This window comes from Leucopleurus acutus (genome assembly GCF_964270905.1).
Source record: "Leucopleurus acutus genome assembly, chromosome: 11".
Classification (NCBI taxonomy): Eukaryota; Metazoa; Chordata; class Mammalia; order Artiodactyla; family Delphinidae; genus Leucopleurus; species Leucopleurus acutus.
This window is the reverse complement of record NC_139152.1, coordinates 6,197,733-6,216,820: the sequence shown is the minus strand read 5'-3', so window position 1 is coordinate 6,216,820 and position 19,088 is coordinate 6,197,733. Positions and strand designations below refer to the sequence as shown.

General features: G+C 52.0%; 1 protein-coding gene across 1 annotated transcript in view; it reads left to right on the top strand.

The window, feature by feature from the left end:
* Positions 1-19,088, top strand: part of ANO2 (anoctamin 2) — a gene marked incomplete at its 5' end in the record, with an annotated part of 318,386 nt that overhangs the window by 237,854 nt on the left and 61,444 nt on the right. The window contains 2 exons of the mRNA XM_082849511.1: positions 282-477; positions 17,967-18,078. Coding sequence (XP_082705637.1) covers positions 282-477; positions 17,967-18,078 — 308 coding nt within the window. The remainder of the gene's footprint in view (positions 1-281; positions 478-17,966; positions 18,079-19,088) is intronic.

The following is a 19,088-nucleotide window of genomic DNA, read 5'->3' as shown; positions in this document are numbered from 1 at the left end:
AACCCTTTATTTTCCCTACCTCTGTATTCCCCACCCCCAGTGGTAACCTTAGTTTGTGGGTGTGTGTTATAGGCCATTTGGAATCTGATAAACATGAAAGACATTCTCCCCTGGAAAATGCCCCCGTACCGGGAATTTGCATGAGTTCCGAGGTTGGCAGTGCCTCGTTGCCCACCAGTGGACTGCAGACTAATAGCACCCGACATAGCAGACTCAAGTAATAGGTGGGCAGTAACTGCTGTCCGCTGACTCGTGACTACTCTCCCTGTTTTCCCAAACAGATTGCCCTGACGTTCTCCATTGTCTTCGGGGTCATTGTCTATCGCATCACAACTGCTGCTGCTCTGTCGCTCAACAAGGCCACACGCTCCAACGTCCGGGTGACTGTGACAGCCACGGCGGTCATCATCAACCTCGTGGTCATCCTCATCCTGGATGAGATTTACGGTGCCGTGGCCAAGTGGCTCACCAAAATCGGTACCGTGTCACCACGTTGCATGTTTGCCCCGGGCCCCCTTGAGGTGGTCAGTTCAGTGTGTGCAGGGTTTTTGGTGCCAATGACCCAACATAAGAAAAAGGAAGTCCAGTGCACTTGGAGAAATGAGGAGGTGCAGGGTGTGTCCTTGTAGGGCCTCCGCCCTGGCAGGAATCCTTCCTGGAACATTCTCGATCAATAGCCCAGGTTGATGGCCTTGTTATCCCCCAAGATTAATCATGGGGTCAGTTCTTTTTAGCTCAGCCTAGAAGCAAGAGGTGTTCAACACTTCCTGCTAAAAAAAGGCAGAGTTTCAGTTCTCCTCATTTTCCCAGCAGTGTTTATAAAGTTGGGAAAGCCTCTTGACACTTGAGCCCAAGAGGGTCTTATCTATCCCCATGTTGTCAGAGGTCCCAGCAATCCACGCATTCCCCAGGCCCTGAGCAGGCTTCAGAGAGGTGTATCAGGCTTCCCAAGCTTCCAGCCAGTGAGAAAAATGTCGTGGCCTCAATATTCAGACGTGTCACTTGAGCCACAGGCTGCCATTGCTTGAGCACCACTTTCTGGCACTTTTGCTTCTTAGACGTTGGGGTGGAGGGCGAGCCCGTTTCCTCCCTGCCTTTGTCCTGGGTGGCCTGGAGGCATCTCTTTCCCTCGCTGAGTCCAGGGACCAGCAGCCCCAGCCTCTCACTCACCCCCGGGGAGTTGAATTAATGACGTGATGTCTTTACTGTACTAACCAGTTGGAAGCGGACACTTGACAGGGTAACCCCTCTTCAAGAGAGCCTTTCCTGGAGGCTCAGAGGATCAGGAAAGGTTTCACTAATGCCAGTGACTCTTTCAGTGCCTTCCCTGGCATGGCTGCTACTCACAGTGGGCCCTGACTTTGGTTTCTATGTGGATGTAAGCGATCTACCATCTGGCCGTTCCGCCATCTTTGGGCATGTGCATGTTTATATAGAAGTGTTATCTGTGTTCCTTCATACGTTTCTTAAGAAAAGTGAGCAGAGAATTCCACTTCAGTGTGTTTGCTGGGATACAGGATTCCATGGAAGCACTTAGGACGAGCAGCCCACACCCCTGGGAGCTCAGGAGAGGCTCCGGGTGAGGGCATCCAGTGGGAGAGCTCGGAAATAAACGGGCATGGATGTCAGCCATGTGCGCGGGGAGGAGGGGCTGGGCAGGAGGAGAGGGGGGCTCCCGGCAGAGGAAACAGAATGAGAAATCCGTCACTGAAGGCTGAGATCTGACCCATCAGGGTCAGGAAAGGCGCAGGGAGAGGTGGAGTGTGGGCTGGGCTGGTACGATGGGTAAAATTGGGGGGTCTGAAATCCAGGGAGCCAAAGGAGCAGAGCTCAGCAGGTGGAAGAGAACACGAAGCATGTCCAGGATGCCCGGGGAGCCCATGCGGTGGTGCTCAAGGGTCCTGGCATGACCAGGGCACAGCGTGGTGGGGAACTGGGCCCGGGGAGTTGGCTGAGCCCAGATGTTTTGGTGGAGGACCTTGAACGTCAGGCTGAAGACACTGTTTATTTTCACAGACAGTGGAAAAGTATTTGCTGAAGTTCAAAGGGGTATCCAGTAAAGAGTACCGTCTTACTGGCCTGGTTACTGAACCAGCTGAGAAGTAAGGCAAAGGCAGATGGAGACCAAAGCTGAGATTTCACCTTTAAAGCTGGAAAAGGCTGCATTGGAGGAAGCAACTTAGCAGGAGAGCCCAATAGGCTTCCTAATCCAGAATCCAGACAGACTGGCCTCCCGGTGGCAGGCAGCAGTGGGCAGGGCAGTCCTGCAGTTCTTAGGACATTGGAGGGGGTGGGGCACGGGACTCAGAAGAGCCCCTCCTGCAGGCCGTTTGCTTCCCACAAAAGGACAGAGCAGATGCCCGTGTTACCTTCCACACCGACCAATGGGCTAAGCTCTTCCCCTTCTCTCACCCGGGAGGACCAATGGGCTAAGCTCTTCCCCTTCTCTCACCCGGGAGGAGAAGGGAGTGAGGTGGGAAGACAAAGCAGGGGATTACGACTAATCGCACTCCCTTCGCATGGGGGAAAAGGCAGGAGCGCAAAGAAATGCCCTCCGTCCCCTGAACAGCTCCCAACCTGACACCGCTGTGGGTTTTTTGTTTGTTTGTTTGTTTAACATCTTTATTGGAGTATAATTGCTTTACAATGGTGTGTTAGTTTCTGCTTTATAACAAAGTGAATCAGCTATACATATACATATATCCCCATATCTCCTCCCTCTTGCGTCTCCCACCCACCTTCCCTATCCCGCCCCCTCTAGGTGGTCACAAAGCACCGAGCTGATCTCCCTGTGCTATGCGGCTGCTTCCCGCTAGCTATCTGTTTTACATTTGGTAGTATGTATAAGTCCATGCCACTCGCTCGCTTCGTCCCAGCTTCCTCTCCCCCTCCCCATGCCCTCAAGTTCGTTCTCTACGCTGTGGGGTTTGAAGAGCTGATGGGCTGGTGGGAACTGTTTGCCAAACGACTCCAGCAGGATGCCAGAGTGGAGGGAGGCGGGGCGTCCAGAGTAAAGGAGCTGTTGAGTGTGTGGGCAGGAAGTAGGGAGAAAGGAACCGGAAATCAGTGAGGATGCAGCAACGTCTTCTTGCTGTCCATCTGTGTTACATTATTCACTTATCTTGCACAGCTCCAGACAGTGGTAAAGATCCAAGATGGAGTGTCGAGAATCAAAAACTCATTAACAAGTATTTAGTGAGTCCCTCCCACGTACAAGGCTAGGCAGGCTCTCTTTGTCTTGGCCATGAAACCCTTGCCACACCATGAAGCTGTATCCACTGTTTCTAACAGCTCCCCCTTCCTCACCCAAAAGTTCAGACTCCTCCAGGCAGTTAAGCCGATGTCCCGTGGTCCATACGAAGGTCTGCGTGCCGGAAAGGAGGTGAAATTCTAACAAGTGCATTTTGTTCTTTGTGGTCGCGATACTCACTCATGAAGCATTTTTATACACACTAACAAACGTAGTAAGGTAGATAGCTAGTGGGAAGCAGCCGCATGGCACAGGGATATTGGCTCGGTGCTTTGTGACAGCCTGGAGGGGTGGGATAGGGAGGGTGGGAGGGAGGGAGACGCAAGAGGGAGGACATATGTGAACATATGTATATATATATATAACTGATTCACTTTGTTATACAGCAGAAACTAACACACCATTGTAAAGCAATTATACCCCAGTAAAGATGTTAAAAAAAAAAAAAACACAACGAATTTGGTTATCCCATTTCACCTTCACAAACTATGTGTGGTCAGCAAGGGAAGTATTCCATCCTCATTTGACTAAGGTTCAAACGCAGATCCTGCCCCTAAAATGCCAGTGTCTTCTGTGCAGTTTTGATGTGCGTTTCTCACTGTCTGGATTGGTGTATTGGTCTCTACCCTGGACCCCACGTGGGCATTGCTTGGGTCGTCGCTCTTGTCTGTCTCAGACTGGATGTTTCCGGAGGACTCAGAAGGTGTGGTGTATTGTGGAAGGACCACGGAATTGGGGAGTCCAGTGGGGAGAGCCATGAATTCCAGCCCCGCCTCCTTCTCCCTCCCCCACCATCTGTGTGGTGTTGGGTGAACAGCGAACTTTGCTGGACCAAGTTTCATTGATGCTTCCTTCATCGTTGGCCTCCTTCCTGTCTGCTGACCATCACGCCCATGTAGACTGTTGTCAGAGCCTAATGGCTGACTATGCCCTTGTCTTCCGCCTCTTCCTGGGGCGCTCAGTCTTGGAAACCCCACCCAATCAGCCTTTCTCAAAGAGTGCACTGGGGATGCATCCCTCCCAGTCGGGCCCCACAGAGAGCTTCCTTGCACCCTTAAGTCAGATCCAAACTAGCATCTGAGAGGCTCTCAACCACCTTCTTCCCAGTGTCTGCTTCCATCCCCTCCGACCACTTAACTCACAGTCACCTTGTGCCTCGCTCAGGCTGCAGTAACCCTCAGTGACCCTCCCCTTAAAGGACCTCTCGAGGTTGCCTCCCTTGTGAACCTCAGTGGGTTTCCTCCACCCACTTCTGGGCTCCACGGGCACAGACTGTTCACTCCTCGGTTCATCCCTCCGGTGCTGTTTGAGCGTCTGCTTTGTGCCAGGCCCCATTCTGGGAACACAGGGAAAGGGGAAAGGCATGGTCCCTGCTCCAGCTGTCCTGACGCTGCAGTCGGGGAAGGATGCACAGTAGATGGGAACATTTCACAGAGGACGAGAGAGAAAACAGGGCGATGTGGTGGTGGCTTGGGGCTGTGTACTTTGCACGAGGTGGTGGGGAGAGGACTGTCCAGGTGGTAACATTGTGGCTGAACCCTGAGTGGGGGCGGGAGGAGATCTAGAAGGAAGGCTCTAGAAAGAGACTCTACAGCAGAGGCAGAGGCAAAGGCACAGAAGAGCTAAGGCAAAAGCAGGGGCTTATAAACCAGCAACGTGGCCAGAAGCTTGGGGTGCTTCCCCAGCAGGTAAGGACCTGCTTCACTCCCTGGAAGTTTGTCACATACCGTCTGATATCATTCCCGGATTTCCCACTCTTAGACCAGACGAGGCCTTAATCTTAGAATCTCATTGCCATACCACGAAGGTGTTTATTGGTTCTCGCTCGCGCTGCGTGGTTGGGGTGACAGGGCAAGGTCTCTGCTTCATGCAGTTGCCGAGGACCCGGACCCATGGAGGCCACGTGGGCACCGTGTTAGGGACAGAGCGCCGGAGGGTCACGTCGAGGCTGTCACAGAGGCATCGTTCATCACCTCTGCCCATAGCGTGCCAGCTAGAAGCAGCCTGATCAGGAAGAGGTTGGAAGTGCGTGGAAGCTCGTGGACCTTCCATGAGCAGGAAAGTTCTCTGCCGGTTGCTCCAACCAGGCTACAAAGCCCTGGAGAACAGCCACCTCCGCCTTACGTTTCTTTTCTCTCCTCCCCGGCCTGCTCGCTGGTAGATCTTAGCCCACGCTTGTTGGTGCAGTTATTGGTGAAATACATCTGTCTCTTCACTCATGCGTTCAGATTCTTTTTCAAGGAATGCTTGTAGGCGAGGCATCCTGTCAGCCACAGGAGAGGCTGAAGTGAGTGTTTATGTATTCGTGGTTTCAACCCTGCCTGCTGACCAGAGGATCTGAGGAACTATTAAGACAGATCAGGGAAATGCAAAGTTGCCATTGATGGGGCAGGGATTAGAAGATGCAACAAAGAGACCCAAAGCCTAGAATTTTTCTTAATGGCAGAGTTCACACACTAATGAGGTGGTCAGATCCAAACTAGCCTCTGAGAGGCTCTCAACCACCTTCTTCCCAGTGTCTGCTTCCATCCCCTCCGACCACTTAACTCACAGTCACCTCCCATCACCCTATGCCTGGCTCAGGCTGCAGTAACCCTCAGTGACCCTCCCCTTAAAGGACCTCTCGAAGTTGCCTCCTTCGTGAATGGTGTGACAGGCCTACCTGCAGGCAGCAGTGTGGTTTCAGAGCCCCCAGGCCGCCACGGGGACGTAAAGCTGTGGATAAGGCCACCTGATAGACTGAGGGTCCTGCCAAGCTTAGGGGCTGCCTTTGCCCCAGACGGGTTTAATTCCCGTCTGGCTTCCTGCCCCAGATCTCCTGATGGATGAGGAGGCGGTGACCATGTGCTTTGCTCACCAGGTGCAAACAGCTGGTGTAAACAATTCCAATGAGTTCCTGAGTGTTTCCTGCAAAGTCGGGTGATGGAAGACCCATTCCCTAGGAGGCCCCTCAACAGGCCCCAGTGTCAGGCCTATCTGAGGTCTGTTCTTGCCACAAATATTTGTGACAAAAGACAGAATTTGTTAAATTCCTTGAGTGTGATTAATGATAGATAAAGACAGTAACTGTCTACCTGGTGGCCAGGATAACAACAGTCATGGGCTTGGGTGCAAGACACGCTATCATCTGGAGGTGACGCGGTCCTGGTGGCGCAGGGACTGAGCTGAAGTCTGGGGTCGGGGTGTCTGGGGAAACAAAGATGCTTTGGGACCTTGTCGGCCAAGGCATGCTGTGCAAAGTGTGTAGCCTGGTTCAGCAAGTGTCAGTCGCTGACATTTGTGAGGATCTCAGTGAACTGGTGGGACAAGGACTGCCTTAGTCCCTAGTGATCTGTTCTTTCCTGGAGGGGCCACAGGGGGTTATAGGGAAAGGATCCAGTTCCTGGAAGAGGAAGCAAGCAAGAGCTGGGCAGGACATTAGGACACCAGACGCCCAGGCAAACAGGATGGGGCTCGGGCATCTTGGTAGGCCAGGGTCTGAGGTAAGACGACAGGGGTGACCAGGCAGACCAGCTCAAGGTGTGCTTCTGTCTCAGTCTGTTCAGGCGGCCATAACACAGTGCCATGGGCTGGGTGGCTGGTGAACAACAGAAGCTCACGTCTCAGACTTCTGGAGGCTGGACGTCCAGGATGAGGGTGCCAGCGTGGCCGGGGCCTGGTGAAAGCCCTTTTCTGGGTTGCAGATGGCTATCTCCTTGCTGTGTCCTCACGTGGTGGAAGGGGCGAGGGAGCTCTGTGGGGGAGTCTCTCTTATAAGGGCACTAATCCCATTCGTGAGGGCTCCACCCTCATGACCTAAGCACCTCCCAAAGACCCTACTTCCCAATACCATCACCTTTGGGGGTTGGGATTTCAACATGTGAATTTGGGGGAACACAAACATTCAGACCATTGCAGCTTCCTACTTGGGTCAGGGCACAGGGTGCACTGTGCCCATGAGGCAATGAGCTTCCGAGCCCAAGCTCAGGGAGTATGATGTCTAGTGTTCCTGAAACGGTTGGGTCTTGTGGTGACTGACATAGGCATGGGTCCGGCTTGGCCTAGAAGGGGCCCCACGTGCACTCTAGCTCCAGGCAGAGCGAGGAAGGCAGGGCTGACACCAGGCTTCTCAGCTGAATAATCCAGCTGCCGTGAGCTTGTCTTTGTCAGCGTCGTTCTCTGACTCCAGCTTCTCCCCCTCCTCTCCTTTCAAACTCTGCAAAGTGCTGGCTTGTGTGTGGGGCTGTATGATTCATCTTTACTCTGCACTGAGTCTCTCCTAGTTACAGGGTTGGGCTCACTGTGTGTACCTGGGGCACAATTACTGTGTCAAATCAAAGCCTCCAGTTCTCAGGAAGAGGCTGTGTTTGTGGGTTGTTTAAATATTGCTGGTAACCCCGCTCCTGAGTGTCGCTACCAAAGCGGGGGCAGGGAAGTGACAAAAGGAGAGACGGGGAAAGGGTCTGACTTTACTGACCCCCGTCGTGTACCAGGCACCGGCGGGCACTGTATGTACAGCGTTTCACCTAATTTTCACGTTAGCGCCCGGAACTGGTTGTTTCTTTCACTTTATTTATGAGGGGTCTGAAGAGGTTTAGAAACTTGACCAAGACCCGTAGTTAATAGGGGTGTGCGCACACACACACACGCACGCGCACACACGCATGCACACACACGCACACACACACGCACGCACACACAGCCTGTTCGAAGCACTTTATGTATATTAGTATATTTACTCCTCAAAGTAGCCCCAAGGGTGAGGGTGGTCTCAACCCTCCCACAGGCCCAAGGTCCTCTGGCTGTGAGTGGTGACGACCCTGGCCTTCGTGTCCTCGCTGAGACCACAGCGCCCCACTGCCTGGTAATACGTAGCTGTCCTTTGGCCTCGGGAAATTCTAAATGTGTTGGGAAAGCAGAAGAAAACACATTAGAGGCTCCAGAAGATTTAAAATGCGACGCACCCACCCGTGAGAACGTCAGGTCACTGGGGTGGGGACGTCCTCTGGGGACAAGCGGGGAGACAGTGGGAGCCAGCCCCCCGTTCAGGCCCGCAGGCATGAGGAGACCTCCGCAGGTTCGCGGACTTTGGGGTCTCGCGTGCTTCATTAAATTTTTTTAAAAAACACCTTTTTTGGAAGAATTGAAGTACCACCGGGAAGTCCTGAGTCTAGAATTGTTCATCCAGTTCTAACCATCCTCTGCCCAGGCTGCATCTGACCACTGAGGAGAGAAGAGAGGGAAGAAATGAAAAGGAGGGGGAAACTCAGAACCAAAGGCCGCCAGGACATCACAAATTCTTTAAAGAGAAACATTTTGGGTATACAGGGATGGATCTAATTTCCCATCAAATGTGTACGACGTGTGTTTTCAGAGCGCAGGGTGAAGGGCTGCTTTCTTGGCTCTGAGCACTGGGGCAAGGGGCGTCGGCTTCCCTGCGGCCTAAGCCTGCACAGGAGCGCGCTTCCGGAGCAGGGACCCAGGTGCATGCGCGTGGATACGCGTGGACACGTGTGAATGCGTGTGGATGTGTGTGGATACGTGTGGATGTGAGTGAGTGCGTGTGGATGCATGTGGACACGTGTGAATGCACGTGGATACGTGTGAATGCGTGTGGATGTGAGTGAATGCGCGTGGATGTGCGTGGATACGTGTGGATGTGAGTGGGTGCGTGTGGATGTGCGTGAATGCATGTGGATGCATGTGCATGCATGTGGATACGTGTGGATGTGAGTGGATGCGTGTGAATGCGTGTGGGTGCGCGTGGATACGTGTGGATGTGAGTGAATGCGTGTGGATGCGAGTGGATGTGTGTGGGCTGGTCTGAGACCTGTGCCTTCCGGGTGGGGAGACCACAGTACTGGCAGTTTGAAATCTGGCTTAGAGTCATGTCTGCTGGGTTGTTTTCCTGGTCTGCCACCAGCTCCTGACTGCCTGGGTGGCCTCCTGCCCGTCCCATCTGGGAGGCCAGGGGAAGGGTGTGGCCAGGGTAGATTCTGCCATTGTTTGAGGGCCCCCCTCCGTGATGTTGGCTTAAAGTAACTGTAAATGTCATCTGGGAAGCAGAGGGGATGGTGGGAGGCTGCTGCTAGTAATGCAGAAGACACGAGCACGGTTATAGCCCGAGTCTGTGGAACGATGATTAATGACACTGCTACTTTTATAACAGTTTAATACAACTGGCAAGAATCCCTTCCAAACTTGAGCTGTGACTATGAACACGTCTCTCTCGTTTTTGCAGTTAATCACTGAAGCCCCCATCTCTCCTTTTAGCAAGAAGCCCCATACATTCCTCTCCCTTTCTTGAGTTTTCTGAGAACCCAGAGCCTGAATCCATGAGAAGCAAGGGAGTCATGGTGGTCATGCTCTGTTGGCCATCGTTTCCCTCCAGGCCCCTTCTCCCCCTGCGTCCACCGTGGTCTGTGCCCCGAGGCCCAGCAGATTCTATCACCAGGTACCCCACGCTGACTGGTGGCTGGGCTCAGCCAGTGGGAAGCAATGGAAGGAGCTTAGGGGGTAGAGGAGACGGAATTGGGGCCATCTCTTCCCTGATTTGCCCTCACCTCTGGCAAAACTGTGCCTTCGTTAAAATCCCTTCCTCTGAACCATCTGAGGTAAACTGTTTCCTGGTGCGATGCTGACTAACAGAGGAGGGTCAGGGCAACATCCGTGCTTCAACAGGGAAATACCTAGAGTGTGGCCAGCCCTTCACTCCTCGTGTGTCTCATTGCTACACCACATTGCTGCCGGATGCTGGCCTCGTCTCATCGGACAGGAGAGGCTGGACCACTGCTGAGATGGTCCCTCCACACTGCCAGTCCCAGACAGGTCACTGGTCTCTTTAAGGAAGGACCGTCCTCTCCTTCAGAGGAAGCTCCGTTGAGGGTCTGCAGCTATCAGGACACATAGTACCTGCATCTGCATCTCCAAGATGTCATTCATCACGCAGACTCAGACTCTCTTCTCCCTGGAAATCCACCCTAGTTGCCTACAGCCTGTCTTCTTAAACTTTCACAACACAGTAGATCTGATGATACCTCGTCCCACCTCTCCCTGGAGGAGGTGACCCTTAGTGACTAGGGGGGCCCTCATCACCCCAAGTGATGCCAGCCCACCCCAGCCTTCAAAGAGGGCTCGGTCAGAGATTCTCGGGTAACCTGCTGGCATTTCTCTCACCAAAGAAGTGGAAACAAATGTACAGATGAAAAGTCGAATCGAGTGCCTTGCCACAGCGTCCTACTAACAGCAAGTGTTTGCGACCTTACACGGTGCTTTGTGCTTTCCATGCTTTTGCTTGGACTTCACGACAAGTGTTTCAGGAAGGGACCATTTTAGGAGTTAGGATGGTGAGGCTCAGAAAGTAAGTCACGTCTCTGCAGGAAAGTGGGGCAGAAGGGTCTTGCTCCCAGCCCAGACCTCCTCTCCCCTCGTCATAGGCTTCGCGGTAGTGCCGTAGGACACAGAGGACCAGAGCAGAGCGGACCTGGGAAATCACCCGCTGCAGGCTGTGGCTTGCCTGAGGACCTGATGCCTCAGAGCTGGCCAGGGGCTTTGGAGGTTGGTCCTCAAGTCACACAAAGCCCCAGCCGCCGTGGGGCATGAGGACAGAAGCACACAGGCCCGGTAACTCAGTGAGTCTAACTTTGAACTCTCAATTTCCCCTCCAGACCTGTCACTTTCATCATTCTTCCCATCTCAGGAAGTAGCACTCACACGCTCTTACCAGAACCCAAGCATCCTCCTGGATCGCTCTTTTTTTCACCCCTAAACTCCCGTCTGGTAGTATTGTCTAGTCCTCCTTCAGACATTTCCCAGCTCTGATCAGTTCTCACGAGCTCCCTCCCAATACTGGTCGCATCCCACCTGGACAACCACATAGTCCTGGTTTGTCTCTCTGCTTCCGCTTCTGTCCCCCACTCCATGCCCGCACACACACGCTTCCTTTCCTGGGGTCCTTCTCAGCATCTCTCTGCCTCACCCGTAAGGAGACTTCCCACTGTGTGTCCCGTGAATCTCAGGTCCTTCCAGTGGCTGCAGAACCCCTTCCTGTCCATTCCTCTTCCTCCTTCTTTCTCGTCACTCCGAATGCCCCGGCCCCTGGGACTGTCTGTTCCACCCCTGCCCCCAGCTCCTCATTCAGAGACCTCTCCTGGCCACTCCGACTAAAACAGTCTTCCTGTCGCCTTTTCCTCCCGCTTCTCATCTCCCTGTGGATTCCATCAGTACTCACTGCCCTCCGACACGCCCCCCTCCCTCTTCTGGACCGTACGCACCACATGGCAGGGAGCTCACTGATCCGGCGCACGGCTGTATTCCCAGCGCCCAGTGTCTGGCACACAATGGTCACTAGGTGGACATTTGTTGAATAAAAAAAGATAACGATGGCAAAGGTAAAAACATTCCCTCTGGGTGATCTTCCCCTGGGAAGACACCAGGCGATGGACTGAGATGGAATTACTCCACCTCTGCTCGCTGGGGGCTCGGTTTCTAGACCAGCGAGTGTGTTTGCCGGATGACCCCACCGGTGTTGTGTCTGCGGTTGTGACCCGGGCACACCGACCCGTTCCCTCCCTGCTCCCTCATTGCCACGAGGAGAGCATCCCATAGAGCGGATGGAACAGTTGAACGGGGACCCCGTGTCAAGCGTTCCGCAGCGTGCTGGAGTTCCCAGGGGTGCCCTGTCACAGAGCGCTGCTCCTGTCTGTCCCCCCCTCTCTGCAGGTGCTCCCTTTTGTGTCCCCTTTCCTTAAAATGTACTGTCACCTGGGGCTGGGCTGCTAGAGCACAGTAGGCCTCCCGTCCCTTTGTCTGGGGGCAGCCGTCATCTTCCTGACTCTTAAGGGTGGGGCCCCTTGTGCTTAGAGACTCTCTAGGGCTCCAGGGGTATCTCAGGAGCACCCACCCGTAACCTCCAGCTCTGGGGCGCTCAGTGCCCTGGGACAATGCACTGGCTGCCTGGTTATCCAGCTCGCTAGCTTCTGCCAGGGTGACTCCCTCCCCATGGCATAAACAAGGCAACAACGTCACACAGGAGGCCGGGATCACCTCCACCCCCAAACCCACACACCTGCCCCCACACACAAACAGGGGGAAGGCCAGCTGATTGGGCTGTCAGGAAACACTGCTGTTTGTAAAAGCTGGATCTGTCCTGGGGGAGAGGCAGGGAGCGCTGTGGCGCCTTTGCTTTCTGACGCAGCTTCCGTCCTTCCCAGAGCCGTGCCAGGGCTGGAACTGGTTGAAGTTCACGCCTGGACGTCTCCTTTTTGTCTTGTCGCCGTCATTCTGTATATGCTGGATGGTCAGGGACACCCATTAGGATGAGCTGCTCTTCCAAAATTCCGATTCCGCAGCCGACATCCTCTTGCCCGCCGTGCTGTTTCCATATGACGAGGATGGTGCTCTGGGGACTTGGAATTCTGAGCTGGCCCCCTGAGACTCGCTTGGGCTTTCATACTAATTATTTTCCAAGGCAGTTTACAGCTGGGTCATTTATCCTCATATTTTTTCATGACACAATGCGTCAGAGGTTTAACACTTAAAAGAAAGGGGGTTGGGTAAGGGCGCCACACAGGAATTCTCTGATGGTCTCTCCTGGTCCTGGAGTCTGCCCTTTGTCCGAAATCTGCTCCAGCTGGTGGTAAGCAGGTGAAACTCTCAGATGGCCTCCAGTCAACCTGGGGTGGCTTCCTGGGGGAGGTGAGATTTCAGGAGCCTGGGAATGCTGGAGAGGGGTTGCATTCTCCCTTCTCACACTGTCTCCATGTTGACTCTCCTCCTCTCCATCCCCATAGCAATTGATATCTAAAGACACTTTATTTGGAGTTTTATGAAACACAAGGCTGGTCCATTTTCTCATGGGCTCAGTTTGGGACCACTCCAGATTCTGTGTCCTATCAGGGGATGGTGCCCAGTGTCCTGAAGTGCCCTAACTGTGCTGTAGACATCATCCCACCCCAAAAAGGACCCTGAAAAACCTGTTCTGTTTCACTGTTGTAGGTGGGCGAGGCTCCTCATGTTGGCTGTTGGAAGAGACCTATTCTAAGATGGTACAATATTGTATGTAAATCAGCTAATTATACTTCAATCAAAAAAAAAAAGAGACCCAAATTCACAGGGAGCTCCAGGGCCCCAGTTCTCTCCCTCCCCAGGGCTGCGTTCCCTGGGACCCTCCCCCCCCCCACTTCCCCAGAACTCTCAGCAAAGCACCCAGCATGGCCGCAGAGCTTCTCTGTTGTGGGACCCTCGACTGATTTAGTGGCCTATCAAGGGGATTTGGATTGTTTATTGGAAATGCCCATTATTTATGGTGGCTCATGGCCTTAAAAGCATAGGCACAGGCTGTTTTTAGAAATAAACCTAATAAGTAATAATCAGACCCATGATTTATCAGCATGGAGGAAGGAAGTCACTCATTTCCAGTTGGAGCAAAGAGCTCTGAAGGGACTGGATTCTCTTTCCAGAGAACTTAGAGGGAATTCCTGTAGGGATTGGGGGATCTGCATACAAAGAGTTCAAAGGCAATTATAAAAGAAAATCAAAGACACGGGCCTCTCTGTACCTCATCCTTAATCCCCTTCTAGCCACATTTACAAGGTGAGTTTTCCAAATTTTTAAATCCTCAGACCTGATTACCTGAAAACTGAGGTGACCTCAGTTTTCATTTTCTTGCCCCCAAAATATTTAAAATTGAGACACAAGATATTATTAAGTTATTGTTGAATTGGTTGGGCAGAGACTCAAACTCCTGTTGAAAGTGATCCCTCCCACTCTCCCTCCTTCCTTCCTTCCTTCCATCCACTGAAAAAAATTCACAACCTAAAAGTTGAGCATTATGTTTTATTCAGTGGACTTTCTGATTACTTAAGCCCGGGAGGCAGACTCTCAGGTAGCTCTGAGGGACTGCTCGGAAGAGGTGAGGGGGGAGCCAGGATACACAGGAGTTTCTGCAACAAAAACCAGGTAGTTGGACCATCGACAGATTACTGTTAGTTAAAGAAAAACAGACAAGTTAATGAATTTAGCGATTTTCTAAGTTTGAGAAGATGCAAGAGTCCGGGCTCATTGAAATCACCTCTTTGATATGCACCTTAACTATCTAGGGTCAGTGTCCTGCTTTGCTCCGTTCCGGATTCCGTTCAGGGTGCACAGTCCAGGGTGGCTGCACTGGCTGATGACTCGATGGCTGCTCCGTCCTTTGTTTACTGATAGGCGGTGACTTTCTTCATCTACCCTCCCTCCCTCCCTCCCTCCCTCCCTCCTTCTTCCCCTTCTCCTCCTCCCCTTCCTCCTTTCTCTCTGCCTCTCTGTCCCCAGTCTCTCTGCTTTGTAACCCAGCTACAACAGGGTATGGCGGGGAGCCTCTGTTCACGCCCCTGTGCTCATCTTGAAGTCGGACTCAGCCCTTTGGCACATCCCTCCCCTAAGAACCCATCCAGGATTCTTTGACACTGGTAAGGAATGCAGTTGTAGTGAGTCTTTCCTGGAGAGTCTATGGAGAGGCAAATGAGGGGGTCACACTACAAATTACACAGCAGAAATTAATGAACATTTCAACCAGGCACCCCCACTTGTCACGCAGCAGCCCCCCTCATCCCCCTCTCCGCCCTTCCCCCTCCCAGAGCCCTGGCTCTCGCCTTTTTTGGGCCCTGCATCTACCTCTAGCACCCCTGTCTCTTCTCTTAACTAGGGAATCTAATTCTCTCTGGCTGCTCCTCTCATATCTTCATACCGTTATCCTGCCCAACAGACAAAGGTCCCTCCTTAGGCTTTGCCCTCCTTGTCATGTGACAGGGAATTTTTAGTAAATGACAAACACTTCAGTATTTACTTCTTCCAAATAATGTTTTTTTCATGTCATGTCATGTCATTCATTAACTCAATAAACGTGCACAGTAGAGTTCTATACATCTGACGCCAGCTGTGTTCCCCCCAGAAGACGTATCTCTCTGACCTCACTCATTGTGAAAAAGCCATCCAAACCGTACATGGTGGGGGCGGGTGGGATGGGGGTGGGGAAGGCGATGAGGTTAATAGCCACTTCGGGGTTCAGAGTTATGAGATCTTAAAACCGAAAGTGACCTTAGAACTCGATGGCAGGCACTTCCACCTGCGCCTCAGAATCGTTTCCTTTAGTCAGAGCGGAAAGAGTCAGGTTGAAGAAGTGGATGTGCATCTGGAGCTCGGGGAGGGCAGGATGAGTGTAAATCAACAGGGTGGTCCTGCCTCTATGTAGGGCAGGATTTGTAGCAGGGAGGGGAAGGCCTTCTAGGTTAAAGTTCGAAGGGGCTTTGCTAACTTATGGAAATTAAAGAAGAGCTGGCAGAAGTGGGAGTGTTAACCATAAATGGTGAGTACAAGGCGTTATCCAGATGCTTGCTGGGCTCGGCAGTGCGATTGCCCAGCACTTTTATCCATGGGGTTGCACATGTGTCTGTCCATGTGTGGCAGGAAGGAGAAAACCACAAAGCCATCTGTTGGCTGAGGGATATCATGGTAGACTTTTCCAACCTCATCTCCTGTAGAATTAATGATGATGTCTCCAGACTCCCTAGCAGGCAATGCTATTGCCAGAATTGTCTGGAGGACCTCAGAAAGCTTGGGCTGTGGTTCTGTGGGATGGGGACAGAGGATCACCTACGGGTGATCTCTGCCAGCAGAATCCTCTTGCCAGGAGGATCACCTACCAGCCATGTTCTCCGTCGATTGGTAGAAAATGATCAGTAATCACATGGAAATGATGCCTGGAACCTCAGGGGGCTAGTCATGTGCACAGACATCCAGCCTGTGATGGCCCAACTGTGCTGTGGAAAGCAGAGCTGCTGGACCTGCATGATGGTGATGATGATGGTGATGATGGTGATGATGGTGATGATGGTGGTGATGATGGTGGTGATGGTGATGATGATGGTGATGGTGATGATGGTGGTGATGATGGTGGTGGTGATGGTGATGATGGTGGTGATGATGATGGTGGTGATGATGATGGTGATGATGGTGATGGTGATGATGGTGATGGTGATGATGGTGGTGATGATGATGGTGATGATGGTGGTGATGATGATGGTGATGATGGTGATGATGTTGATGGTGATGATGATGATGGTGATGATGGTGGTGATGGTGGTGATGATGGTGATGATGGTGAGGATGGTGGTGATGATGATGGTGATGATGGTGGTGATGATGGTGGTGATGATGGTGATGGTGATGGTGATGATGATGGTGATGATGGTGATGATGATGGTGGTGATGGTGGTGGTGATGGTGGTGATGATGATGGTGATAATGGTGGTGGTGATGGTGATGATGATGGTGGTGATGATGGTGATGATGGTGATGGTTATGATGGTGGTGATGATGGTGGTGATGATGATGGTGGTGATGTTGATGGTGATGATGGTGGTGATGGTGATGATGATGGTGATGATGGTGATGATGATGGTGATGATGATGGTGATGATGGTGATGATGATGGTGATGGTGGTGATGATGGTGGTGATGATGGTGGTGATGATGGTGGTGATGATGATGGTGATGATGGTGGTGGTGATGGTGATGATGATGGTGGTGATGATGGTGATGGTGATGATGGTGGTGATGATGATGGTGATGATGATGGTGATGATGGTGGTGATGATGATGGTGATGATGGTCGTGATGATGATTGTGATGGTGATGACTGTGATGGTGCTGCTGATGATGTTTAGGACAGCATCATTTACTGAGGTCCGCTATGTGCCAAGCACCTGGCCAAGTGCTCTATGAGCATTCCCATTGTGTCTTCAGGGCAACCCTGTGAAGGAGGTATCATTATCCTTTTTATATAACTTCACTTCTCTAATTACATCTAGCATTTGAACTCAAATATGTCTGATGCTAAAATCTGCTCCTACAACCACCTCTGTAGCAAAACAGAACAAGCAAATCATCCCACCCCTCAACACACAGCTGAGAGGGGCTGGGAGCTCTGTGGGTTCAGCATGGCCTTCCAGGGCCTCTAGGACTGTTTGCCAACATCAGTGAACTCAAGTGCGTTTTAGGATGGAGGGGAGATTGGAGAATGAAGAAGTTTCCAGTGTTGCTGGCCCTCCAGGACTGACACCGCATTTCTCATGGGGACCAGGACGAGTAACTCTTCACTTTCCCTTCTTTCAGCCTTAGGGGAAAATCAAGGCCAGGATCACAATAGTGATGGTAGTCACTAAGCTTCCTCATTCTCAAGTCCCCTCCCAGGGCCACAGGTGCCTGGGGGCTCATGTAAGCCTGGGGCAATCTCCTTAGACAAGCTTTTACTGCTTCTTGACTTCTGTTCACTGGTTAACAAGGCTTTCTGTCAGGGATGTTTGTTCAAGTAAAATCTCCGTAGAAGTGTCAAGTATGCAGGTAAAAGCTGACTTCCTCTTGATGAAGCAAGGGTGGCGGGAGGATGTTCCGCTTGCCCAGATCCCTCTTTGAGGAGCCCAGTGTGAAACCATTGCTTGCGTGGATGAGCGGAGGGCAGCGGAAAGAGACAGGTGATGATCGTGTGTACACTTGGCCTTCTGTAGCCTCATACTACCTGGAACACCGCTTGGGACCTCCCACATGAAGTCAGTTCTAAGGTGCGAGAGAGATGGATCTCTTAGTTTCTACTCTGAAGGAGTAAACTGACAGATAATGGCTCACGTCACAGGGTCACAACTCTGGAGAGGTGAGAAATCTGTCTCTCAGTCTGATCCGCTTTGCTCTTCTCTTTCAGAGGTTCCAAAAACAGAGAAGACATTTGAAGAGCGCCTGGTACTCAAGGCTTTCTTGCTAAAGTTTGTCAATGCCTACTCACCCATCTTCTATGTGGCCTTTTTCAAGGGGAGGTGAGTATCTCGGTGCCACACATGGAAGGGCAATTGGTCATGAAGACTGAGCCCTCCACTGGAGTCAGCCTGTCTCCATTGTCAGTTTACACCCTTGGCCCCATTCCCCACTCCCTTTGCCACCTGGCTGCACTAAATCATTTTGGATTAGCATCTTCAGATTCTGTTAACATGGGAAACTCTGCAGTGATTCAGCTCTGGGCCCTGAAGGGTTAGTCTTAGAGGAATTTGTGTCTCTCAACTTGGAGGCTGTGACAGGAGGGAATTTCATGTCTAGCCAGTGGCTCTTAGATCTTGCAATACAGGTCTGATGGCAACTACTCAGAGTTAGTGTGGACTTCACAGATTAGGAGCACAGTCTCCCACAAGACTGCCCTTACCTCAGACAGTACTGCAAGCTCTGGGGCTCTCAGGCCACTGATGGGTCTGCCCAACTGGCTACAGCCACTAACCCCTTGGGTTTGATAATTCACTAGAACAATTTATAGAGCTTGGAATGTGCTATTCTTAAAATTAGGGTGTTATTATCACAAAGAGATACAAATTCAAAGCGACAGACGGGAGAGGCACGTAGGGTAAGGTCTAGGAGCATCCTGAAAAGAAGCTCCCGTGTCTTCAGGATGTCCTCAGCATGTCAGTTTCCTGGCACGTCCATGTGTGTCACCAACCGGGACGCTCGTCCAAGCTTCAGTGTCCACGGTTTTTGCTGGGCTCCTGTTATACAAGCATCATTGAATGAATCATTGCTCATGTGATGGAACTCAATCTGCAGTCCCTCTCCCCGAGCTGAGGTCCGGCTGCTTTTCCTGGGATCAAAGCCCCAACTCTCTGATCACGTGGTTGGTCTTTCTGGCACTGGCCTCCCCATCCTGAGTGATCTCATTAGCATAAACTTAGGTCTAGTCCCAGGGGCCCACCATGAATAACAAAGACACTCCTATCAGGAAATTCCAAGGGTTTAGAGGCTCCTCCCAGGGATCAGGGACAGTGACCAGTCATATTCTTTACTA